Source organism: Bufo bufo, chromosome 3 (genome assembly GCF_905171765.1).
Source record: "Bufo bufo chromosome 3, aBufBuf1.1, whole genome shotgun sequence".
Taxonomy (NCBI): domain Eukaryota; kingdom Metazoa; phylum Chordata; class Amphibia; order Anura; family Bufonidae; genus Bufo; species Bufo bufo.
Window position 1 is genome coordinate 680,388,756 of NC_053391.1, and position 27,511 is coordinate 680,416,266.

Genomic DNA, 27,511 nt, shown 5'->3' on the forward strand with positions numbered 1-27,511 from the left:
TGGCTCCGCCCAGGGCCATACCAGCTTGGAGGCGGGAGGGAAGCGCGCTTCAAAATGTGACACAAGAGATGGATACGTCTCAGTGTGTGAGAGCTGAACCGCTACAGGCTCACTACTAGAGACTCACTGCACGGCGCCGCGTGAAGACTGACGGCCGCGCGCGGTGACCGGTGTCAGCTTCTAATGAACGTACATAGCAGGAGGATGGACGTGTTAAGAAAAAAAGCAATAAAGTTTATTTGAAAGAAAAAAAAAAAAAGAAAGAATGCAAGTCCCTTTGTTGTGTTGAGCACTCTCCTCAGCTAAGGGGGAGTGGCCATAGAGAGGAAGGGGACGGGACCAGAGGGGGGTCCCCGGGCGCGGTGTATTGTGGGATATGGGCTCCGGGCAGGAGGAGGAGCAGTGATAGAACCGGGCGCCTCGTCGTTTTGCGGGTGCACCGTCAGCCGCCTGTCCTCGCTGCTGCCCGGGAGGCTGAGCTCGATCTAGTAGCGGGGGGAGGGGTGCTCTCCTCTCTCTCTCGCCTCTGCTCCCGCCCTCTTTCTCCGCCCCACCCCCTCCATACTCCAAGATGGCGGAGGCTGGTGCGGAGGAGGCTCCGGCGGCGCCAGAGGACCTAGCTCCTGCCCCGGCTCCCGCTGCCGCGTCCTCGGCGGGATTATGGCCGGATTTCGCAGTGGTTTGCTCTTTTCTGGAGCGGTACGGGGCCTTGTTGGATTTGCCCGAGTTAACGTTTCCGGAGCTGGAAGAGGCACTGGAGGAGACCGGCGCAGGTGAGGGGGGAGGGGGGCATGTTGGGGTACGGGGAGCTGGGGGGGGCACAGAGGTCCTGGATGCTCCGTGCAGAGCTGGGTCTCTATAGAGCTGGCCGCCATAATGATCACATGGTCTGGTGTCCATCCTCACTCCAGCAGCCATATCCTGATACCTAGAACCCATCTCCTGCATCAGCAGCCAAACATCATATCTAGAACCCATATTCTGCATCACCAGCCAAACCTACCTAGAACCCATCTCCTGCCTGCACCACTAGCCAAACATCATACCTAGAACTCAGCATCCAAACATCATACCTAGAACTCATCTCCTGCCTGCATCACTAGCCAAACATCATACCTAGAACTCAGCATCCAAACATCATACCTAGAACTCATCTCCTGCCTGCATCACTAGCCAAACATCATACCTAGAACCCATCTGCATCAGCATCCAAACATCATACCTAGAACCCATCTGCATCAGCTTCCAAACATCATACCTAGAACCCATCTCCTGCCTGCATCACTAGCCAAACATCATACCTAGAACTCAGCATCCAAACATCATACCTAGAACCCATCTCCTGTCTAAATCCTCAGCCAAACATCATACCTAGAACTCATCTGCATCAGCATTCAAACATCATACCTAGAACTCATCTCCTGCCTGCATCACTAGCCAAACATACCTAGAACTCAGCATCCAAACATCATACCTAGAACCCATCTCCTGCCTAAAGCCTCAGCCAAACATCATACCTAGAACCCATCTCCTGCATCCGCAGCCAAACATTATACCTATAACTCATCTCCTGCATCAGCATCCAAACATCATACCTAGAACCCATCTCCTGCCTGCATCACCAGCCAAACATTATACCTAGAACCAATCTCCTGCCTGCATTACTGAACAAGTCTGATAGAACCCATCTCATTGCTACCCAAACATAGCTAGGATTCGTCTCCTGCCTCCATCACTAACCAAGTTAGATGCCTAGACCGCTTCTTCCTCTGTAATGAAGTCTGAAATCTAGAACCCATTTTCCCCATCACTAAGTCTGATTCCTAATTACAATATTTTTTACATCACCAACCAAGCCCGATATTTAGAACTCATCATCTCATGTCTGATACCCAGAACCAACCTCTGCCTCCATCACTGGCCAAGTCTGATACCTAGAACCTAGGATGAGTGTAAGACTTATACATTGAACCTTTCTCAAGCCTCCATCAGTAATCCTGATGTCTAGAACCCAACTCCTACTTCCATGACTAAGTATGATGTCTACCACCAATCTCCTGCCTCCATCACTAGGTCTGATACCTAACATCAGTCTCCTGAATCAATCACTGAAGCGGATGCCTAGAACCCATCTCCCGCCTCCATGACTGTCTGATACCTAGTATCCTACAAAAAGGCAGCTCTGTCAACTAAGACAGCTATAGTGACCACTTGTACCACATCCAGAGTAAACTAAAAACCAAACAAGTGGAGTGTTATATCAAAGAATGTCATTTATTATAAAATATAAAAATGGAGAACAACAGGATGTAATACAGTACACGGAGAAGCACAGGGTGAGTCAAATCAAAAGAACCACCATGAGACTGCGCAAAGTAATGCACAGATGGGTACGATCGAAAGGTAAAGCTAAGGCTCTGGGAAACCAGATAAGTATCACATATAATAGTCTCCTCAATAGGGGTATGGTACACAAAGCACCACAGACTAAATGTAATAAACCCAAAGTCGTAGCTAGCATACACGGAATAATATGGGCGTCACAATCAGCCAAATAAGGTAATATAATAATGAGAAATCACTTGGCTGGGATCAAAATAATAAAACTGGTATACGCCTAAGTGCAAGGGACCCAGCGTGGATACATACAGGGGTGCCCCACACGTGGGGGGCACCCCTGTATATAACACTCCACTTGTTTGGTTTTTAGTTGTCTGATACCTAGAACTTATCTCCTGCTTCTGTCACTGTCCAGTAACTAGAACTGCCTCCTTCCCATCACTAATCTGAAACCTAAAACCTTTTGCCATCAACCATGCCTGATACCTAGTACACAATCTCTGCCTACAAGTCCATTAACTAGAACCAATCACTTCCTTCATCAGTTCAGTACCAAAAATGCAACTCCTGCCTCTCATCGACCATTCGTTATTGTTAGCCTATACATTGTTACTTCTACATGATACGTGGGATCTACCTCTTGACTCCATCACATGCTTAGAACCTACCTCTAAAAGCATCTATCTTTGCTGTGCATCTTGCTTTTACCACTGATTACATGTGATACTACAATATATTTCATGGTTTCCCACAGTCCACATCCTAGAACCCTCCTCATCTCTCCGGTACCTGTTTACTTCCCTTATCACTTCGGTGTCTAGTAGCTGCTCCCATCAGCGTCTCATACCTAAGAGCCTATTTCATGTAGTCTTCTTCACTCCCCTTCTCTCCATATCTGCAGATGTTTAAAATCTAGAACCCCGCCAGAACCATATGTCCATCACTGCCCCAACCTCATCTTTCCATGAAGTCTGTTACCTAGAGCTTTATAGTTCTCTCACTTAGAACTAATCTTAATCCTCCATCAATGTGTCTTGATGCCAAGAAAATACTGCATGTCTCCATCATACGGTCAACTCTCTTATCCTTGATCCTAGGTCTAGAACCTATCTAGAAATGTCTCCTGCCACCATTGCTGTGTCTTGTATTTGCTACCTGCCTCATGTCTGTCACTGAAAGTACCTAATACCAACAACTTTTCTCCTGCCATGACTGAGTAGTGGGTATAATATCTAGAAACCATCTCATAGGTTCTTGATTAAATAATCAAAATTATATTATTGAAATGAATGGTATATATCCCACTTCTGTTACCATCAGTGACCACATCTCCTGACTACCATGTTCTTTCAGACATGGGCTGAAGACCATCTCACTCAACTGCCTTCTAACCAACCGTGTCTGTCTCAACCTTCTACCAACCAGTCTCATCCTGGAATTTATTTCCATAGAACATCCAGTTTGTGGACTTTATACATCAACGTGGTGCCTGTAACCCATACCCTGCCTCCATCGCTAAGTCTAATATCTAGAACTTCTCTTCTGCCTCCTGTCACTGACTAAGTCTTGTATCTAGAACCCATGTCCTGCCTTCACCCACTTACCAACACTAATATAGAACTCATTCCCTGCCTTCATCATTAGCCAAGGATACGTGCCTATGCACTAGAAAATCATGTACCTAGAACCCACCTTCTGCCTCGTAGAACTAAGTCTTATATCTAGAACCCAGTTCCTGCCACCATCACTATCCAGTTCTGGTATCTAGATCCCATTTATTGTACCCATCGCTATCAAAGTTGGGTACCTAGAATCCATCTTCTTCCTCCTAGAAAACCTAGAACCCGTTTCTCCACCACTAGCCAACTCTTGTACCTGGAATGCCTCTGCCTTCATCAGCAACCCAGTCAGGTTCCTAGAACCCATCTCCTGCCTCCATCGCTAACCAGTTGCTTTTCTGTCACCCAGTACTACCACCACCCCTCCGGCGTCCTGCACTCCGGACTCTTACGCTAAACCTGTGCCGTGTGTCTGGGAGAATTTCTGACTGGCTGATGCCCAGCATTTAAAGATTTCTGTCACCTGAAAAATGGGCATTAAGCTGGCGGACCTTAGCGATGTGCTAATGTCAGCTGTACATAACAATATTAGCGCCATCTCACTGCCTGCCGCCATTATTGAGAAAAACGAACTTTTATAATATGCTAATTAGCCTCTAGGAGCAGGGGGGGGGAGGGGGGTTGTTCCTGCTCCTAGAGGCTCTGTTCTCCCACCTCTTTTCACGCCCTTCTTCTCTTGATTGACAGGGGCAGGCAGCGCTGCTCTCCTCCCGCCGGCCCTGTGCGCTGGGGAAATCTCGTGCCGTTCAGTATTCGCAGCAGTGAGGAAGCTGGCAGCCGGCGAGCGCCCTTCCCCCACTGCGCCTGCGCTGGCGCGAGATTTCCCCAGCGCACAGGGCCGGCAGTTGGAGGTGAAGGCTGCCCGCCCCTGTCAATCCAGTGTAGCAGGGCGTGGCCAGAGGTGGGAGAACGGAGCCTCTAGGAGCAGGGGCAACGCCCCCCCTGCACCTAGAGGCTAATTAGCATATTATACAAGTTTGTTTGTCTCAATAACGGTGGCAGGCAGTGAGATGGCGCTAATATAGTTATGTACAGCTGACATTAGCACATCGCTAAAGTCCGCCAGCTTAATGCCCATTTTTCAGATGACAGTAACCCTATGTTAACCCTCCACTGCTTTTTTTTTTTTTTTTTTTTGGGTATTCCTTTCCATATTTTAAGTGACAGCGTAAAAAATAAGGAGGAGTGAAGAACTGCTACCAGCCAGAAGTCTCCAGGGAAGATGGTGGGAGGAGGGATGGAGTCTTTTTATGTCAATAATCTAGGATTCCTAAAATAAGTAAACCCCAATGTGGCCGCTCCTCGGAAATTCATCAACATCTGAAGTTGTTTGGGGATTTGTGAGAGAACGAAATGATGGAGGGGCTCTGAATTTAAGCAATTCTGATCTATACGCAGTAGTGCTGTGTGCCGCTTTTGCTGCTGTATAACACCTTGGTACCAATTTTGTTGTCATTTGGCCTTTGGGGGGGGGGGGGTCTATGCAAACATTGGGGGTTTCAGTCCACTTGTTACCAGTACGGCCTCCACCAGTGAAACGTTATCCTTAATAATAATGTATTTACTGTTTATTTTATTTTTTATATTTGTTTATTCTTCCATCTGATACTTTGTATCTGCTCCTTGTGCTGCTCTCAGAATACAGTCTTTTTGTGGTTTGAGTTTCTTTACATTCACACAAATTTCCACCGTCGTGTTCCTCCATAGAATTGCGCTGCTTTTATTGCTTTTCCGTTTTTTAAGGTTTGCAACATCAAAAAGTTAAAATTTTAGTTTTAAGATATCTACTATCAGTGAATGGGGACGTCAACGTTTACATCCTCAAACTGAAGCGCACAACCTAATCCTGTTCACAGCTGAGGGTTTGTTACAGTTAGAGTCTAGACCAGGGATATCAAACTTGTGGCCCTCCGGCTGTTGCAAAACGACAGCATCCATCGTGCCTGGACAAGCGTACAGCTATTAAGACATGCTGGGAGTTGTAGTCTTGCAACAACTGGAGGGCCAGGAGTTTGACATCCCCGGTCTAGAGAATCCTTTATCATTTTTGGTCCATCAGCTGCGCAAACCTCTCCCCTGTCCTGATGGTTTGGTGCAATGTATCAGTCAGGCCGTATAGAAAGCTAAGAGAAAAAAAAAAAAACTTACCATGAAAACAATTGGATACATTTTTTTTTGGCCTGTGGTTGTAAATAAGAATGGTTCCATTCACTGACATCTTAAAAATGTTTAGGAACTGAAACAATTTAGATAAAAGTTGCTACAATAAGAGCCTGTGACTAGATGTGTATTAGCAGTAATTATACAGAATATGTGAATGCTGCAATGAATATTGGGTAAGAATGTCAAGATGTTTCCTCTGCAAAACAATCCCTTATCAGCCACAGTCTGTCAGGGTACGCTGGGGGTTGTAGTTCTGCAACAGACGGAGAGCCAGAGGTTGCAGATCACTAGTAAATGATATTGACTCCAGACTGGTGTGACTTGGAATTGTATAATAGTGGGGTATAGTATTCTTCAAAATACTCACCTCAGCTGCTGCAGGACTTCTTTTTGATCTATTAATTTAAGATGTCAGTTTTCTTTAAAAAAATAAATAAAAATGTTCTGCAGCAGCTCAGGCATATGTGTGTATTGGGAGGTTCTGCAGCAGCTCCAGGTGTATGTGTGTGTATTGGGAGGTTTTGCAGCAGCTCAGGCGTATGTGTGTGTGTGTGTATTGGGAGGTTCTGCAGCAGCTCAGGTGTATGTGTATTGGGAGGTTCTGCAGCAGCTCAGGCGTATGCGTGTATTGGGAGGTTCTGCAGCAGCTCAGAGGTGTGTGTATTGGGAGGTTCTGCAGCAGCTCAGGCGTATGTGTGTATTGGGAGGTTCTGCAGCAGCTCAGAGGTGTGTGTATTGGGAGGTTCTGCAGCAGCTCAGGTGTGTGTGTGTATTGGGAGGTTCTGCAGCAGCTCAGAGGTGTGTGTATTGGGAGGTTCTGCAGCAGCTCAGAGGTGTGTGTATTGGGAGGTTCTGCAGCAGCTCAGAGGTGTGTGTATTGGGAGGTTCTGCAGCAGCTCAGAGGTGTGTGTATTGGGAGGTTCTGCAGCAGCTCAGGTGTGTGTGTGTATTGGGAGGTTCTGCAGCAGCTCAGAGGTGTGTGTATTGGGAGGTTCTGCAGCAGCTCAGAGGTGTGTGTATTGGGAGGTTCTGCAGCAGCTCAGAGGTGTGTGTATTGGGAGGTTCTGCAGCAGCTCAGGCATATGTGTGTATTGGGAGGTTCTGCAGCAGCTCAGGTGTGTGTGTGTATTGGGAGGTTCTGCAGCAGCTCAGGTGTGTGTGTGTATTGGGAGGTTCTGCAGCAGCTCAGAGGTGTGTGTGTATTGGGAGGTTCTGCAGCAGCTCAGAGGTGTGTGTGTATTGGGAGGTTCTGCAGCAGCTCAGAGGTGTGTGTGTATTGGGAGGTTCTGCAGCAGCTCAGAGGTGTGTGTGTATTGGGAGGTTCTGCAGCAGCTCAGAGGTGTGTGTATTGGGAGGTTCTGCAGCAGCTCAGAGGTGTGTGTGTGTGTGTATTGGGAGGTTCTGCAGCAGCTCAGAGGTGTGTGTATTGGGAGGTTCTGCAGCAGCTGGGACACAAGCTGTATAAAACAGCTCCTCATGTTTAGTGGTCAAAGATGCGTTTTAAGCAATGCATTGTTTTTCTGCTGGAGGACACGCTGAATGTCTGACAAGCTGCAGGCGTCGCCCTGAGTGAGGCGCATCCTTTCGGCGGTCCGTGCACCTAGAATGAATCTACCCCAGGAAACCTAATCTGCTGGGGCTGATAGCCCTGCCCCCACCATACTGCAGTTGTTTGTTTTAAATCACAAAACGGGGCCGTGTGATTTTATATTACTCTAAAAATGAACCTCAAACTGATAAGTGACCCCAATCAGTCTGAAAAATCAGTGGCAGAAATGCATAAATTCCCATTTAGTAACTGGGAGTCTGCACATGGGTTAGCCCTCGTAGCCACCCATTGATCTACCCTTATCTGCAGGCGGACCCCATTGTATTTAAGCTGCTTTACTGTTAAACCTCTTGGCATTTGGTATCTGATCGCTCTCCCCCTCTCCCTGCAGTGTCCCGGGCGCTGGTCGAACTCCACTTGAAGCTCATGAGGAAAATTGGAAAGTCGGTCACATTTGACAGATGGGAGAAATACCTGGTCAAGGTAGGAAGCCTCATGATATCCTCAACGCCATCCAGCTTCTAGGCAGATACTTACCAGGGGGATCCCGCTGCTCAGGTCCTCACACGGGGGTTAATTGCCGCGGATCGCCCCGCTGCTCTCTGATTGAGGCCGGGTGCTGCCACCTACATTTGTATTCAGGGGTAAATTATATACATTGGTAGCAGCGGCGGCCGCATCACAGTGGGGAGGGAGAAGAACATGGTGCGTGCTGAGAGCGGCGCCTGCCATGTTCTCTGCGCAGCCTAGTGTCGGAAAATAGCAAATCTCGGTATCGAATCGATCCGTGTATGATAGTATCAATTGGGTATCAAAAATTCGATACCCGGTGCAACTCTAATGTGTGTGTGTGTATAGATTTAAAAAAATAACTTTTTACTACTTTTTTTTTTTTAAGCCCCTGCTTCTTCCTTTCACTGCCATGAATTACCATTGTGGTGTATGAGAGATTTGCTATGTTCCTATATGGGCTCCTACCATCTACAGGTCTTCATAGGAACTACGTCTGTGCGTTCCTTCAGAGAGACCCAGGCTATTACAGAAAACATACGCCCCCTCCCATCTCAGCGCGGGGAAGCAGTTCAGGCCTGTTGAGCGTCCCAGGAAAGCCGCCTCAGATACTGTTGTCGCACTGGTGCCATCTTTAAAGACCCGCCGGTGCTGGTCAGGAGTGGGTTTAAGCCCTTCCTGCATCCAGGTGCCCCCTGCTGTGCCATCAGCAGCGTTATCTCCAATACCGTGCATTTAATGCCTTAGATGCCTCAGTAGCAACAGCTGCATCTAAGGAGTCTGGCGGAGGTAGAGGCCTCTCACTGTCAGCCCTTTATAATTTCCATTCCTTCTAAATCCACTCCTGCCTTTAGCTCCAAAAACCGCTGGTGTGATTCCAGCCTAATGTGATTATACAAGCGATCAAAGTTTCACAGTCTCAAGTAGAATTGGTCCCAATTCATTACCTGGAGGGGTTAAAAAAATAAAAAATAATAATTTAACTCACCTTAGTCCACTTGATCGCGGCCCGGCATCTACTTCTGTCTCCTTTGTTGAATAGGACCTGTGGTGAGCATTCATTACAGGTACAGGACCTTTGATGACGTCACTCCGGTCATCACATGATCCATCACCATGGTAAAAGATCATGTGATGACCGGAGTGACGTCATCAAAGGTCCTGTAACTGTATTTAATGCTCACCACAGGTCCTATTCAACAAAGAAGACAGAAGGAGATGCCGGCTGCGCGATCAAGTGGACTAAGGTGAGTTGAATTATTTTTTTATTTTTTTTAACCCCTCCAGCCCTATTGTACTTTGCATTCTGTGTTCAGAATGCTAATATTTTCCCTTATAACCATGTTATAAGGGAAAATAACAATGATCGGGTCTCCATCCCGATCGTCTCCTAGCAACCGTGCGTGAAAATCGCACCGCATCCGCACTTGCTTGCGGATGCTTGCGATTTTCACGCAACCCCATTCACTTCTATGGGGCCTGCGTTGCGTGAAAAAAGCAGAATATAGAGCATGCTGCGATTTTCACGCAACGCACAAGTGATGCGTGAAAATCACCGCTCATCTGAACAGCCCCATAGAAATGAATGGGTCGGGATTCAGTGCGGGTGCAATGAGTTCACCTACCGCATCGCATCCGCGCGGAATACTCGCCCGTGTGAAAGGGGCCTAATACTTCTCCTGGCTGAGGGTCACCTTTGTATCCAGTCTAGATGGTCTTCTGTGAGGTAAAGACGTCAGCAACACACACAGCTTGTTACAATGTATCCGCGCAGTTCAGAAAACTACAGGGTCTGGAGTCTGGACCAGTTTTCAGCCTTTGGATGTAGACGACGAGGTTTCTATTGATTGACATCTAGCAGAGATCTTGAAATTGAGGACTAAAAAGCTTTGATTCCATAAGACAGTGTAATAAACCCCCTGAGAACTCTATGAAACCTTCATCTTGTGATCTGAAAATTCACTCATTTATGATGTCTGGGTTTTATTTGTCTTGGTTTGAGAGCATCTAAAGATTCTAGTGTCTTGTCCAGGATTAGATAAACATGGTCGCCTTCTTCCAAAGACAGCTCCACCCCTGTCTACAGGTTGTGTCTGGTATTGCAACTCAGCGCCATTGAAGCGAATGCGGCCATGCTGCAGTACAAGCTGTGGACAGATGGGGCGCTGTTTTTTCTAATGTTGCTCAGGACTGTGTGTAATTGCTACTCCTGTATTCCCCAGATTTGTCAGGATTACAACAGGACGTGGGCCTGGGAGCTGGAGAAGAAGGGGTACCAGGAGATGAGCGTGGAGTGTAAAGTGGGGATGCTGAAGGTAAGTCTACCGTCCGGCTTGAGGTGGGGGGGGGGGGTCCTTAGCAGTGTTACATGCGTCAATAGAGAACTTAAAGGGGTTGTCCAAGATTTTCGTATTGATGGCCTAGCTTCAGGATAAGCTGCCAGCATCTGATGGGCAGGGGCCCAATACCCTGCACCCTGTCAATCAGCAATTTCAGAGTAGCTCTGAGGCAGGCAGAGTGTCAGAATCCCATAGACCACAATAATAATCTATTGTGGTCTATGGGACAAGCAATCAGAATATTGCAGGTTCCAGCCCTAAAAGTAGGTGTGTGTGTGTGTGTGTGTGTGTTAAAAAAAATGACATTCAAATCACCCCCTTTCCCAATTTTTTACATATGAAAATGAACATAATGGGTATGCACGTGTCTGAACTATGACAATAAATGTTCCCCAACACAGTGAACGCCATAACAGGGAAAAATGACACACAATTCGCCATTCCCCCCCAAAAAAAATAAAGTGATCAGAAAGTTGTAAGTAGCCCATAAATATAATATAGAAAAATGGTAAGAAAATCTTTTTCTTCTTTTTTTTGAGAGTTTTTATTTTTTTCAGTAAAACATAATATAAACTATACAAATTTGGTATCGCCATAAATGTATTGACCCGCAGAATAAGGACGTCATGTCATTTTTAGCGCACAGTGAATGGCAAAATATCAAAACCCATAAAACCTTGGTGGAATAGTGTTTTGTTTTTTTCACCCCCACAAAGAATTTTTATTTTTTTTCCGTTTTCCGATACACGCTATGGTAAATTAAATGATGCCATTAAAAAAAATACAACTTGTCCCGCAAGAGAAGAAGCCCTCATCTGGCTATGTGAACGGAAAACTAAAAAAAAGTTATGGCTCTTGGAAGTTGGGGAGGAAAAAACAAAAATGCGCCCAGTGTTTAAGGGGTTAAAGAAGCATTCAGGTGATGTCTGAGAGCAGGATGTGACGCAGGGAGAGAGTAAGCCCAGCAGACAGGACTCCTGGGAGAGGCGGAGAGTCCTGGTTGCTCCGCCCACACGCAGTGATTGACATCCCTCTCTGTACACACTGATACAGGTCGAGCCGTGTGGACGGGGTAATCAGGACTCTCGCGGTCTCTCCTAGGAGTCCTGTCAGAATTGACTCTGCTTTTTAGATGAACAGTCTTAGCAACTTTCTAATATCCTTATGGCGTTCTTCTATCTCTGCTTTCTGTCTGTGAATGGCAACCTTCATTGTTCATTTCCAGGGAATAAGAATTTGTCTTGGTCAGGTGACAGTTTGTTACAGTGTATCAGAATGCTCTGCTCTTGCAATAGTCACTGACCAGGAAGGATCATGCGGTACTTTAGTCAATGACTGCAAGCAGAGATCTTGAAAGACAGAAGGCAGTGATACATAATAAATATAGTTGCAGAAGTTTGTTACGCAGACATTACAGCTGGGACCTGACTACTGGGGGGGGGCACTTTTCAGGGCAGATTTGAGCAACTGTGTCCAGCCTGGGGCTTTCCAGCTCTGACAGATTACAACTCCCAGCCGTACACTGCCGGTGCATTCTGGGTGTTGTAGTATTGCGAGTGCTGCAGTGCCTCACCGCTGACCAGTTCCTCTGATGGCGATCATCTGCTGTAGCGTGGCAGGGACAGAGGGTGGCGCTCTACTCACACCTTCTCTCCTTTCAGCACTTATGCGAGTGTCAGTTTGATGACAATCTAAAGTTTAGAAATGCCATCAATGAAGAGGACGTTGACTCCATGCGTGTCCAGCCCATAGGGCGCGATAAAGACGGCTTAATGTACTGGTATCAACTGGATCAGGACCATAACATCCGCGTGTACATCGAGGAGCAGGACGACCAGGACGGCTCCACCTGGAAGTGCATAGTCAGGTCAGTACAGTGTTCGGGACAGGGCACCAAGTGCATTAGTGCAGCCGCAGAGTCCTCAGGGGGGTGCATGCATTACAGCTCTAATCTCCCTGCATTCCCTGCTGGCTTAGTGTCGGCACCGTCTGCTCTAGTGTTCTTCATTTTGGCAAGACCTTTCTCTATACTGAGTGCTGTACAGTAGTCAAATATAGGAAGAACTAACTGCCCCCCTATATTATAGTGCTTCAGCTAAGCTATCATGGACGTGCCTGACCACAAGCTTACTGACTGTTTCCTATAATAGCCAGCAGAATAGTGAGTGCAGCTCTGGAGTATAATACAGGATGTAACTCAGGATCAGTACATGATAAGTAATGTATGTACACAGTGACTGCACCAGCAGAATAGTGAGTGCAGCTCTGGAGTATAATACAGGATGTAACTCAGGATCAGTACAGGATAAGTAATGTAATGTATGTACACAATGACTGCACCAGCAGAATAGTGAGTGCAGCTCTGGAGTATAATACAGGATGTAACTCAGGATCAGTACAGGATAAGTAATGTATGTACACAGTGACTGCACCAGCAGAATAGTGAGTGCAGCTCTGGAGTATAATACAGGATGTAACTCAGGATCAGTACAGGATAAGTAATGTAATGTATGTACACAGTGACTGCACCAGCAGAATAGTGAGTGCAGCTCTGGAGTATAATACAGGATGTAACTCAGGATCAGTACAGGATAAGTAATGTAATGTATGTACACAATGACTGCACCAGCAGAATAGTGAGTGCAGCTCTGGAGTATAATACAGGATGTAACTCAGGATCAGTACAGGATAAGTAATGTATGTACACAGTGACTGCACCAGCAGAATAGTGAGTGCAGCTCTGGAGTATAATACAGGATGTAACTCAGGATCAGTACAGGATAAGTAATGTAATGTATGTACACAGTGACTGCACCAGCAGAATAGTGAGTGCAGCTCTGGAGTATAATACAGGATGTAACTCAGGATCAGTACAGGATAAGTAATGTAATGTATGTACACAGTGACTGCACCAGCAGAATAGTGAGTGCAGCTCTGAAGTAAAATGCATGCTATAATTCTGCATTGTTAATGGTTCTGTTTAGGTCCAGAAATGATTTAGCACAGATCCTGGAACTTCTGAAAGCACAAATAGACCCTGCATTACTGAAGAAATCTGAACCAGAAGAAAATTCATCTCAAAATTCCAATCCAGGAGAGGAAGATGTTAGGAAAGAAGAGGATGGGGGTATGTGTCATTTGTGTCTCAGTAATAACTTCCCCATAACGCTGGGGAGCGGCTTTCACTGTAACAACATAGGACGTGGAACCAGCTGAGCGTCAGTCACTTCTGGACCACCCTGTCTAGGATATTGACTACTAGAAATATCTCTAAAAGGCTCTCAGTGCTTGTTACCGGTACACTACCAGCATGTGTATTCTAATGTCATCATGACCACCCTTCCTGTCAGTGTTGCGGTGTCATAGATGCTTATGCAGACCCTCTGAAATGAGGCTACTATAAACCACTTGTACAGGGTCTCATGTCAGGCTTCTCTCCACTGAAAGCAAAACAACCCTGGTTTCCCCCAGTATCTGCTGTTGGGGTGGAGAGTATAGGTATGGTAGTCCGGACGTCCCCTTTAAACACATTAGAAGGTCAGCTGGTCCTGCCAGAATTGGCAGGTTGTGCTAACAGTCATCTAATATTTATGACAAGCTTTAAACAAGCTCTGTACATGTCAGACCTACAGGCCTTGATGACTCCTCACTCTCCCTTGAGTAACCACTTGGATACCATGGTATCTAAGGAGTTAAATGGCCGGGATGGGAGTTGCAGCTGATACCTGCTATTGCTGCGCACTCAGCTCCCGAGCCAATGCCATCCCTTCATTGAACATTTCCTAGCGCCAGCGCTGTAAATGTTTGGTGCAGGGCAGGACTGGGTTAATTAACGTCCTGTTCGTGTAATGCATTGATGTCTGGGGTCCACTAGAGTAAGAGAGCGTCTCTGCACTTTATAGATGGTTTGGTCGGAGGGTCTGGTAAGGTATTTTAAAATAGCTTTTCCAAACCGGACAGTCCTTTTTAATTTCATGATGTTTCCTTCTCCTTTAGAAAAACCTGCACAAGACGTTGAAATGAATGAGAAGCCGGATGTGGTGAACAAGCAAACGAGCGACTCTTCAACAGAGAACGTCAGCAGCTGCAAAACCGGTGGAGAAAGACCCCTGAAAACGAGCAGTGAAATAAAAACGGAACTTTCCTCAGACACAGAAGAAGGGAAACCAACCGCCAAAGAAAAAGACTCCTTCAAGGAGAACATCAGACCTGTGAAATCGGAGATTAAGGAAGAGAAGACGGAACTGAAAGACTCGAAGGAATCCAAAGGAAGCTCAGAGAAGACCCCTTCACCCCAAGACCCTGAGCGCACTGAAGTTTCCGTCATCGTCAAGCGTACAGAAGAACACGCAGAAAAGCCCTTGGAGGACACGGAGAGACTGAAGAATGACCAGCAGGCGAAGATCCCATTGAAGAAACGGGAACTCAAGCTAACCGAAGACTTTGACAGCTCGGTTAAAGCGGCGATCTGCAAGTCAAAAACTCCCACAAAAGAGCTGCTACAGAAGGAGGAGGGGAAGTTAGAGGACGGTACGAAAACTTCTGCTGATGGGAAGCAACTGGTCAACGGAGAAGTGAGCAGTGATAAAGTGCACAAAGCAAAGGTAGACCAGGCCGAGGACGGCACCGGTGCTCAGAGAGAATCCGTTATTGAGTGCACGAAGGATGAGAACAGTGTTACATCTGAGCAGAGAAATTCAAGTGTTATAAAGAGTTTACAAGAACTTAAGGAGAACGGCAAAGCCAATCTCGTAGATGGACTGGAGAAAAGTGTCATAGACCTCAGCAACGACCGGCGTACACCTCCTGTGCAAGGATCTTCTCTGAAAGTGTCCTCAACGCTAGAATCAACTGAAGGGGACTCGAGGAAAAAGAGCATAGGGCCGAAAGTGGACGATGACAAAAAGAAACTGGACTCTGAGAAAGAAAAGCCAGCTGAGAAGACAGATTCCAAAAAAGACGCAAGTAAATCCGAGACCGTCAAGGAGCCTAATATTGTGGCTGAGACCAAGGATGAGAAAAAAGAGTCACAGACGACAGAGCAAAGTGTGCCAGATGAAAAAGTTGAAGAGCTTGAAGACAGTGGCAGCAAAGCGCCTGAAGCAAAGGTGAAAGATGGAAAAGCTAAAGCCACAAAAGCAAAATTGCCAGTATCCAAAAAATCTTCCACCGGGAATTCTGCAGCCAAGAAGGAGAAACCCAGTAAAGAACCAGAGAAACCCGACAAAGAGCAGCCCGAGTCTACGGAGAAAGCCAAAACTGACGAGAAGCACTCGGACACAGTAAAGGAGAAGAAATCATTCCCCTTGAGGAGCAAACGTAAGACTGCTGTGAAGGAGAGCGAAGCTTCAGAGTCTAAAGGTGCAGATGGTGAGAAACCTGAGGCGGCTGCAGAAGAGGATCAGGAGAAAACCTCAGAGAAGCCGCCGCTGGTCTCGAGAAATAAAAATAAGCTGAAAGCAATTCCAGAACAAGAGAACAGCGGCTCGGAGGGTAAGGAGATGACGTCAGAGCGGCAGAAGGATGGCATAAAACTGACCATCCGGATCTCCAACAAGAGGAGGATGCCGGAGCTGCCCGTGGAAAATGTGGCCGTGGAAGACGTGGAGGATGCAGAGATGGAGGAAAACATTGGAAGGAGGCTGAGGCGGTCTCCTCGGATATCCCGACCGTCTGTGAAGGTTGCTGAAGTTAAAGTTCGCAAACCTGAGAAGAAACAGAGCGAAGAGGAAGGATCCCCTCCTCCTGCCAAACCAGAAAAGGAGGAGGAGGAAGAGAAGAAATCTGAAAAAGAAGCTAGACCGAAAACAAAGAAGGTAAGTTACCCAGGAGCTGTTGCTTCAAGGATATGTTCAATTTTGCAAACAAATTTACAACTAGTCTTGATTTAAAAAAATATATATAAAATTCCACTATTTCGTGTATTCAGCTTTTTTTACGGAGCTACATTAATTTAACGCCATGCATGTCCTCTCTTTAAAGATGGCAGCTAACGTCTGCGATTGGCAATAATGCAAATAGCAGACATTTAACCTCTCAGATGCCATGGTCAGTTGTGACCACGACATCTGTGGCGGATTTCCCCTGGAGCGCTGCACTCCACAGGCCTGAACGCCTTCTCTGCGCTGAGATTGGGGAAGCCAATTCTTATTGGTTAGAAGCCGGAGCCTGTACGAGACAACCAAGGCTAGCACAGGTATATTCCATTGTAGGCCTGCAGGTGGCACTACCGCATTGTAATATCCTGAATTTCCCATACACTAATGTATTAAATCACATTAGTGTATGGGAAAAGCCCCCCCCCCCCCCCCCCCCCCCCCCCCCCGAAAAAAAAAAAATGTTTGAAAGTACTGTGTAAAATAATATGAAAATTCAGATAACCCTCCTTTCCCCATAATAAAAAGAAATAATAAAAAATAAAGATCATTTGCACCGCTGTGTCCCAAAATGCCCGAACTTTTAAAATATAAATGTATTTATTCCATACAGTGAACACCATAACGGAAAAAAGATAAAAATGGAATATTCGCAGTTTTTTTTTATCTCTCATCCCCCAAAAAATTGAATTAAAAGGGGTTTAGAATACGGCCATGATTATGTAGTATCGTTATAATGGTACTGACCCAGAGAATGAAGGTCATGGGTCAGTTTTACCCCATAGGGAACAAAACCCATTAAACTGGCGGAATTTAAAAAAAAAAAATTTTTTTCCATTTCCACCCTATTTGATATTTTTTTTCCGGCTTCCCACTACATCATAGGCAACATTAAATCACGCCATTGGAAAGTACAACTTTTCCCTCAAAAAAAAAAAAATAACAACCCCAAGTGGAAAAATAAAAAAGTTATGGCTTCTGGAAGGCAGGGAGTGAAACACGGAAAGGGTTAGACATATTTTAACTTATTCTCCAACCATGTGTTACTGATCAGACTACACACCCTGTTGTAGTCTGTAACCATGGCGACTAATAGGTCCTCATAGTTGCTGTATACGCGTAGCTCATTTATCCAGACTTTTTTGGTTTGACTGCTGTGAATGGCGTTCTTATTCCGAGTGTGGGGCTGTACTTATCATTATAACGACTACACAGAAATCCAGACCAAGGCGAAGAGCCCGCTGGACCAGCTCCCGTTCTCGGCGCAAACGTAAATCCTCCAGCGAAGAGGAAACGGAGGAGTCCGATAGCGAGGAGGATTCGGAGCAGGGTTCAGAAGAGAAGGAAGATGGCGCTCCAGGGGAGGATGATGAACCGTGCAAGAAATGTAGCCTTCCCAACCACCCCGAGCTGGTAAGGGTCGTCTATCCCGCAACATGTGAGGTAGTCCTAAATGACGAGGATGGTAGCGGGGACAAATATTCTCTTGAAGGGAGTTTTTCACCAGGAAATGTACTTTTGAACCAGGTACAGGGCTAGGCGAGAACCCGGCCCTGTCAATAAAGGGGAGGGAGGGGTGGATAGAGGAAGCAGGAGGAGCACGGATGCACAGAGTGACTTGGCCCCGCCCTCTGTGCACTTAACTGCTCATTTACATATGGATTGATATTACTTGCCCTCCAGAATAGTGACAGGTATGATTGCATTCATCTGAGCTAGCCCTACAAGGCATTGTGCCTGGTTTATCAGTGAACTTCCTGCTGTTCTCTTTAACCCCTTCCCATCATGTGCCATACATGATATATTTTTTATTAGGACTGCAGTGTTCTCTTTCAATGGCATTTTGTTTAACTTGCTTTCTGGTGTTAAAAAAATTATTAAATATAGTTTTTACTAGTTTTTTGTAGATACCGTATCTTCAGGGTCAGAGAAAAAAAAAAAGCGTCGTATTTAAAATGAAAAGTAGCAAACATGCAAGAAAAAGGCCTCGGGCCCCGTGTTTTCTGCCGTTGGTTCCATGTGAACATGCCCTGAGGGTCTCTTCACATTGTGATTTATGTCTTTTTCCTCCCCAGATTCTGCTGTGTGACTCCTGTGACAGCGGGTACCACACAGCCTGCCTCCGGCCGCCTCTGATGATAATTCCTGATGGAGAATGGTTTTGCCCACCGTGCCAACACGTACGTAGCTGACCTATCCCATCTAAATACATGAACGTCCTTTTTAGGTCCCGCGTTATTTGCATACTGTATCTTGATAGAGGTTACAGCTCCCAGATTTTGACGTTGAATGTATAAACCATGAGCAGTGAGGTGACTAGGCATAGCTGTGGATAACGTGCAGGCTATTGCTTGTTTTAGTGGATGTGCCATTTTGTGTACCATCTGCCATCTTCATTCCTTGCTCCTCTCTGTAAATGGTCGTGCTGATGTAGCCTACCTTTCCCATCATGCCCCTGGCTTTGCACAGACAGAGGGGGCTCTGTTTTGAGCGTCCAGTGATGGACCACGCAGAATTTCTGTTCACTAACTCTTTGCAGAGGCTGAATGTGATGCAGCTTCAGCCCGTCTCTCCTGCCTCCTGCTTGTGATAAGTTTGTCCCTGTCAGGCTTACGGGAATGGATACAGAGAATTGTGCGGGGCAGAAAAAATGTGTGCAACTTGCTGTGTCGTGTGGCATTTTTGAACTGTGTTTTGGCAGTTGAGGTAAATCGCGTGCAATTTCCATTATAGTCAATGGATGAAAAGTTGCACGCGACCTGCAACACAAAATTCTGCATGCCTGGGTTTTTGTCGACTGTTGCAGCATTTCCGATTCTTTTCACAGTGATTACATGATGGGACACGTCACCGTGTAGCTGTACCCTTACTAGTAGGAGGCAGGGGGAGAGCAGAGTGAAGCTGCATCTCCTAGGAGTACACTGGAGGTTCTGTGCACAGCACTCCCAGACAGCATAGCCAATGTCAGTCACCAGAGATTTATGACTTTACTGTACATACTATAAATGGCCTCACTCACTAGATCTCTCTGGGTCCTTTATATAAGGCAGAAATGATCTCTTCAGCAGCGCTTCATGCACTGAGGGACCAGGGGGTGCAGCTTGACATGTGCGGAGCCTGAAATTTTGTCACTGTCCTTTGTGCATGTCAAGCTAGGTGCCACCTAGTAGCGAGAAATGCTGCATCAATCCCCAGGAGCAATTTATCAATGTCATCTTTTCCTGCTACAGAAATTACTATGCGAGACGCTTGAGGAGCAGTTAATGAGTCTAGATGTCGTCCTAAAGAAGAAAGAGCGAGCGGAGAGAAGGTAGAGCGCCCCTTTACTGTTACGGGGTTGTCAATTGTACTTTGTTACTATGTAATGCTATTTGTCTCACTTCAGCAAATGGTATTTATCATGTAAAGAAAGTTAATACAAGCCACTTACTAATGTATTGTGATTGTCCATATTGCCTCCTGTGCTGGCTGGATTGACATTGTACACTCCTCGTTTCCATGGTTACAACCACCCTGCAATACAACAGTGGTGGTCGTGCTTGCACGCTATAGGGAAAAAGTGCCGCCCCCTATGATGTTTGGGTCTGTGGGAGTGGGCGTAGGCCAGTGCTTTCTCCTACACTGTGCCAGCACGGCCACCGCTAAAGGGTTGCAGTGTGTTCGTAACCATGGAAACGACCAGTGTATAATGTGGCCGAAAAAATTTAATTCAGCCAGCAAAGGAAGCAATATGGACAATCACAATACATTAGTAATTGGCTTGTATTAACTTTCTCTACATGATAAATGCTATTTGCTGAAATGACACAACCCCTTTAAGGTGGATGTGTTTAGCTGTGCCTCCATTTCTGAGGTCAGATGGTTAAAAAGGGGTCAGAGGGCGCAGTAAGTTATTAAGTATTACTATTAATTGTCCTGTGGTAGGGTGTCATAAGACATCCGAGGGTGACATGTAAAAATGTCACTGCACCCTCCGACAACCTTCCAGCATTGTGCCCACAGAAGAATAGCACAACATAAGGAAAATTTTGGACACTATTCACATAGCGTGCAGCTCTTGTTTCATGTTATCCCCTATCCACAGGATAGGAGATATCTATTAGATCAGTGGGGATTCTACTATTGGGACCCCAACCGATCACGAGAACGGGGGCCCTGTAATGAACGGAGGGGCGGGTCGCACATGCGCGTGGCCGCTCCAGTCGTTTCTATGGGAATATTGGATATAGCTGAGCGCTGTATTCGGCTATCTCCGGAACGCCCATAAAAATTAATGGTGCGGCCACGCGCATGTGCGACTGGCCGTTCCGTTCGTTTCAAGGAGGCTGCAGGGGCCATGGGGACCCTGTTCTTGTGATTGGTGACAGTGCCAGCGGTAGGACCGCCACCGATCTAATAGGCACCCCCTATCCTGTGGGATATAGGCTGTTTGTGGTCAATGTAATTGCTCTTTGAGAAATATTTTGAGGCGACTCTACAGGATATACCTTGTGTTGAGAGCAGATGTTTATGGTCCTCGGCACACTGTGACAGCCCCTCTCCTCTGTCCGTTCTCTGATCAATATTCTGCTCTGTATTACCAGAACTCCATGTTTATTCCCTTGCTCATCAGCTGGATCACTTGATTATATGATGCGTGTCTAATTCGGTTTTTTCCGTATTTTCTTGTTTGTCAGGAAAGAGCGCTTGGTTTATGTCGGAATCAGTATTGAGAACATCATCCCTACCCAAGTAAGTTTTCTCTTCACATCGTGGTGTTTGCATCATGTTGGATCAGTCGGGAAAATAGCCTTTATGTTTCAGGAAGCAGAGGAACTGGCGGAGGTACAAGAGAAGGCGGCGGAGAAGAAGAAGAAAAAGTCTAAGCCCCTGGAGCGGAGGTCGACGAGAGCCCGGAAGTTCATCAGCTACAGGTAACAGTACTGGTTCGGCCACAGAACCCGGACCCCCTCCTTTTTGGATTCTACTCCACCTAACGTAAACCACTATATAAAATGCTATAATGAGTTTAGCTGTTATTTTCATATGTCCCCATAGATGTCACAATGAATTTTGGGGACATTAAAGGGGTTATCTGAGACTAAAAAATACCCATATGCCCGGGCCCCTCACACTGATTCTACTTACCTGGCTCCCTGCACCGCTCCAGGTCCTCCCTAGCGTCACGCCTAGCATTGCGGGTGATGCTAAGGAGTCTCGTCCCCGTCACCGCCTGCCATTGGCTGCCCCCCTCCCCGACACCGGTTTTCACAGGGAGAAGCAGATGCCGCCGTGCGGGGAGCCAGGTAAGTAGAATCAGTGTGACGGGCATGGACATATAGGAGGCATTTTTTTTGTCTTAGATAACCCCTTTCACTCTTGAATATTTTTTGCAGTTTTCCTTTAACTGGGGCATCTGAAGGATCCCCAAATACAAGGGGAAAACTGCTTCCTTGGTGACGTCAGTAAGACCCAGGAATATTGCCATGGGGGGTGAACCTGACATCACATGATGGCTAGGTCCAATCCAGGGGGTGGCATTGTGCTTTCTTGTATTTCTGACGTAATGTTCATTGAGTGCTCTGTGTACTGAAGTGACTTACAGATGGATGTCTATATTGATGACCTGCAAGCTGCGGGTTGCCTCCTTAGTGGCTTTTGGTGCCCGTTTTAATTGGCATGTTTTGCCTGCAGCACTTTCATCACCGTACATTAAGGCTTCTGCTCTCACAGGTTTGATGAATTCGATGAGGCGATCGATGAAGCGATAGAAGATGACATCAGGGATGCAGATGGAGGAAGCAGTGAGTCATTTTCTGTCCTGGCGGTATTGGCCCCTAAAGTAATGGGGTACAAATGCGAATAATGTCACATACAGAAACGGCCCCGTCCCCCTTGTTCTGGACCCTGAGCTCACGTTTTATGTTGATTTCAGTCTTTCAGTAACGTATTGTGTGTGTTTCTCTTTATAAAAGGCGGTGGCAGAGGAAAGGACATGGCTAACATCACTGGCCACCGTGGCAAAGACATATCCACCATCTTGGAGGGAGAAAAGGGAGAAAAGGAAGAAGGGAAGCGCCCTCAGAGGGCAGTCACACGACGCAAGAAGCGGCGACGATTGAATGACCTCGACAGTGATAGCAATCTGGATGAAGAGGAGAGTGAGGACGAGTTCCGGATCAGTGAAGGGTGAGTCCATCTTCAGCCTTCCTCCTCACCGCCCTGGTGTCTGACACTCGGGACCCCCCCCCTTTTAAAATCCATGTTTGTAGCTCTCAGGATGAATTTGTCATATCTGATGAGAACGTAGAAGACAGCGATGAAGACCAGCAGTCTAATGACAGCGATTTTGGTGCTCGCCGACCGCGCCGGCACTACAGCCGACCAATGAGGCAGAGTAGGCGAATAAAGAGGCGCAGTGTCCGGAGGAGGTACTCGGATGATGACGAAGATGATGATGATGATAACTCTGAAGATGAGAGCCAGGCATCTGGTAATACTTTCTATACTACTGCTATTTTCTGTATCCTGAATTAGCAGTTTACACCATGAGAATAATGCAAGGCTTGTTAAAAACCCATGTCCACCTTTTAACACCATTACTTATCCTGTATTATACTCCAGAGCTGCACTCACTATTCTGCTGGTGGAAATAACTGTTGTAGAGCAGCACTCACGGACCTCGTGACCACACTGGAATGCAACAGCCGAGCCACGAGCGCAGATCCTCAGCGGTCCGACGAGTAGTGTACAAAAGGAGGCAACGGCAGCATCTTCAGTGAATTCTTTATTGGACGAGCTTCATAGAATGTGTGCCATAAAACCAGCCAGGCTTGATAAAGGCTACTATGTAGGCGAAACGTTGCTGTCTGGTTTTATGGCACAAGTTCTATGAAGCTCGTCCAATAAAGAATTCACTGAAGATGCTGCCGTTGCCTCCTTTTGTACACTATTCTGCTGGTGCAGTCACTGTGTACATACATTACATTAATTATCCTGTACTGATCCTGAGTTACATCCTGTATTATACTCCAGAGCTGCACTCACTATTCTGCTGGTGCAGTCACTGTGTACATCCATTACATTACTTATCCTGTACTGATCCTGAGTTACATCCTGTATTATACTCCAGAGCTGCACTCACTATTCTGCTGGTGCAGTCACTGTGTACATACATTACATTACTTATCCTGTACTGATCCTGAGTTACATCCTGTATTATACTCCAGAGCTGCACTCACTATTCTGCTGGTGCAGTCACTGTGTACATGCATTACATTACTTATCCTGTACTGATCCTGAGTTACATCCTGTATTATACTCCAGAGCTGCACTCACTATTCTGCTGGTGCAGTCACTGTGTACATACATTACATTACTTATCCTGTACTGATCCTGAGTTACATCCTGTATTATACTCCAGAGCTGCACTCACTATTCTGGTTGGCATTGGAAACGGCCATAAAGCTTTCTGACAGACATCCTTACCCAATCACAGCTTAGCTCCTATAAAGAGGGTGGGCGGAAAGTTAATTATTACTGGATCACATGACTGTAGAGCACCTGCGTCTCTGTTGTGAACTGTGTTGATCCCCCTGGTTAATATCCGAGTAGGCCGGCTGAATATTGCCCTCTGATGTGAGGCTAGGTGAGCCACTTACCTCTTCTGTGTCTGGCTGCAGAGACTGATAACAGCAGTGATTACAGTGATGACTACCTGGACACCCGGCGGAGGAGATCGCGGAGGAACCAGAAGCGGCAGGTCAACTATAGGGAAGACTCGGAGAGCGACGGTTCTCAGAAACGAGGAGCTCGCCACGGACGAGGGAAAGAGATGAGACGAGTCCTTAAAAGAAAATTTTCCAGCTCAGAAAGCAATGGTGGGTTTCTGACTCGCCGGGCTATGCACAAAGTGCCATAGAACCATCTACACTTCTGTCTCTCCAGTGTCCGCGGCAATCGGTACACACAGCGCTTCCTCAGGTTACAATATTAATCGCTTCTGGGATGGGAAGTGTAAGGTAAAATCATTGAGTCCATAACTATGGAAAACTCAGTAATGTCCTCCTAAGAGAAGAGAAAATGAAGATGTAAAGGGAATGTTTCACCATTCACATTTTATGTTAAACATTTTTTATTTATTTTTTGTAAAGTTTAATTTTATTTTTTGAATTGTTCTATCATATATATATATATTCCTGCAATTTTCACACTGGCCAGGAGCCACATGGACAATACAAACAATGGACGGGAAGGGACCCCACTGACTTCTATGGGAGAGTTTTCTGGGCACGCTCAGTGACCCGTGCAGAGGTCAGGAGGGAGCAGATAAGCTGTGATCTCCCCTATTGTGAATGGTGGATCCTGTGTTATCCATATAGAGCTGTTACGGTGGATTTAGACGGGAAGGAACATTCCTGTGAACGCTCGTTCCTGACAATCTGCCAGTCTAAATGTGCCGCCGATAAACGAACGAAACACTATTTCGTCAGGTGATCCTGTGCGTGCAGGTGACTAAATAATCGTTTTTGGGCAGCAGATCGTCTGAACAAAGATCTGCTGCCCAGAAACAGTGCAGCTGTATGAGGACGAGCGATCGCCATCCCTCAACCTCATACTGTGGAGGAGATCGATGCATGTAGATGCTGCTCTTCACTCCCACTGACGGCTCCTTCCCGACAATCTGCTGCTCGTCTAAATCCACCTTAACTTGTCATTGTAATCTTGCCTGTGGTGATAATGGTGACTAAAAAGTTACTTGAACAGGAAATCATGACTTATTATTGGACCTAGCGGCAGGTGTGAAAATTGCAGGATTATATACATTATTATTTTTTTTTAAAGCTATGCAGTAATACGGAAAAATAAAAAAAAAATCACCGAAAATGAAAAAAATAAAAAAAACTTGAGGCCATTTTCTGATGACATTCCCTTTAAGAAAAATAAGCAGATGACTAATACAGATAAAGCAAGTCCTTACCTCTAGCAGTCAGGAGCAAATACCTTTCTATGATGAGGGCAGGAGCTTCTTCGGGGTCCTGTATAGCGCACAGAGCTTTAGAAAAAATAAAATGGGGCCGCCCTCATCCAAATGAGCTTGTACGCTAAAGAATCCTTTCTATGGCCGGGGGCCCAGAAGTGAACGGCACATTCCACGAGGCTGCACCAAAGCTTTGTAAAATGTTATGTCTGTGTCGTGTGAGTCCATACCTCTTTTAGGGTAGTTTCACACTAGTAGCGGCATCGTTCTCCGGCAGGCTGTTCTGGGGGAAGGGGGACAGCTTGCCGGAATCCATGGTGCACTGTGCCGCCGGAAGTCCGTTCCGGCCGCAGCACGGCAAACCTGTTGTAGTGTTATTCCAGCCGCCTCTCGGCATGTTCGCTGTGTTGCGGCCGGACCTCTGGCCCGCCCCGTTACAGTCATTGGGGCCGGATCGGACTCGCGGCAGCACGGATCCGGCAGGATGTTCACCCGCCGGAACAGCCTGCCGGAGAAAGCTGCCGCTAGTGTGAAAGTAGCCTAAATACATGACTGTATTCTGATGGCCTTAGAAGCCGCTGATGGACCTTGTGCTGTTAATCCTTCTCCACAAGTGACTCTCCCCCCTAGGACATATGATGCATGTAGATTCTTCACCATTGTGCCGTTATGTCTTGCAGAAAGCGACTCTTCTGCTGCCTCGGACAAGGAAAAGCCCCGAAACGTGCGGAAGAACCTGCTGAGGAAACGCCTCAGGAGCTCAAACGACGAACTCTCAGATGAGGAGGAGGAAAGGCCGGTGAGAAAGCGGCTAAACCGTATCGAGACGGACGACGAGGATGAAGAGGAAGGCGGCGATGCCAAAGTCTGCAGCAGCGACAAGCCGCCGGCAGAGGACAAGCCTCCAGCAGAGGATAAGCCTCCCGCCGCCAGCGCTGTCCCGGAAGTCCCCAAGAAGCCTTGCTACCGGATTGAGAGCGACGACGAGGATGACTTTGAAAATGTTACAAAAGATGGGAGCCCGTTGGACTACAGCTTGGTGGACTTACCTTCTGCTAATGGACAAAGCCCGGGAAAAACGATTGAGACTTTAATCGGGAAACCGAGCGAAAAAAGCGAAACCGCAAAGGACACTTCAGCCCCCGTCAGCCAGCCTTCCAACGGGATGGGCGGCGGCCAGGAGGCGGCGGGAGCCGAGGAGGACGAGGATGAACTATTGAGAGTAACTGATCTTGTGGATTATGTCTGTAACAGTGAACAGTTATAAGATTTCCACCTCTTCCATTTTTGTGCTAATTTATTCCATCGTAGCTCATACCAGCCGGGCCAGTGACGAAACGCGGTTTTAAAAAAAAAAAAAGAGGAAAAAAAAAAAAATCCGACCCTCTTCACTACAAATTTTACCCTTTTCTAGAAGCGAACACTTGACCAGTTCTGCAGTCTTTCTGTGAAGTGACCAGTTTATGAACTTTCTGAAAAAAAAATTCTGTACATTTTTTTTTTTTTTTTTTTTTTAAACCATTTTCTCTCATTGCATTTGTTGTGTTCATGGGTAATTTCACTGACTGAAACCATTGGGAACGACAGAGAGAGAGAGAGAAAAACGTGACGGCGACTTGTGGTACCTGGAGGGAAACGGGCGAATAGGGCAAAGGGAGGGGGGGGGGGTGATATGCATTCCAGATGTCCCCAAAAAATAAAAAGAATTATTTTTGTTTAGGGAGGAAAATCCAAACTGAAAAAAAAAGAAGAGTGGGGGCGGGAGGGGAACGGGAAGAAGCACTTGATGCTTTTAACTTTTTTCATATGAGATATATATTCTATTTAATTACTCAGTACTTAGGTTACGATACAGGCAGTTATAAATAATAAAAATTACCAACTACTTTACCGTTACTTTGTGAGTCTTAGCTATATGGTTGGTGACCCCCCCCCCCCCCCCCCCCTCCCCAGTTTTTATTTTTTTTGTATACCTAGTGTAGATAATTCCACAGTGACCACAAGATGTATATTTAACCACTTCTGTGTCAGAAGGCCCTTATATAACACATGTCTCGAAATTTGCTGCTGTCGTTTCTAAAGTTGATCCACGAAAAAAAAAAAAATGAATTTTTTTAAGACATAGAAAGAAAAAAAAAAAAAAAAAATGTGCTGGT

General features: G+C 46.3%; 1 protein-coding gene across 1 annotated transcript; it reads left to right on the forward strand.

Moving 5' to 3' along the window:
* Positions 1–360: 360 nt before the first annotated feature.
* RSF1 (remodeling and spacing factor 1) lies at positions 361–27,511 on the forward strand. Its single transcript, XM_040426413.1, has 16 exons — positions 361–773; positions 8,063–8,154; positions 10,404–10,496; positions 12,182–12,387; positions 13,505–13,647; positions 14,517–16,336; positions 17,612–17,809; positions 18,472–18,576; positions 19,627–19,706; positions 21,073–21,127; positions 21,200–21,309; positions 22,109–22,179; positions 22,351–22,564; positions 22,648–22,868; positions 24,058–24,255; positions 26,036–27,511. The coding sequence occupies exons 1-16, from the start codon at positions 572–574 to the stop codon at positions 26,620–26,622; spliced, it is 4,395 nt and encodes a 1,464-aa protein (XP_040282347.1). The 5' UTR covers positions 361–571; the 3' UTR covers positions 26,623–27,511.

Coding starts and splice junctions, on each gene's coding strand:
- RSF1 (XM_040426413.1), top strand. CDS start 572: ATGGCGGAGGCTGGTGCGGAGGAGGCTCCGGCGGCGCCAGAGGACCTA. Junction 19,707..21,072: donor AAAGAGCGAGCGGAGAGAAG/GTAGAGCGCCCC, acceptor CTTGTTTGTCAG/GAAAGAGCGCTTGGTTTATG. Junction 21,128..21,199: donor AGAACATCATCCCTACCCAA/GTAAGTTTTCTC, acceptor TTTATGTTTCAG/GAAGCAGAGGAACTGGCGGA.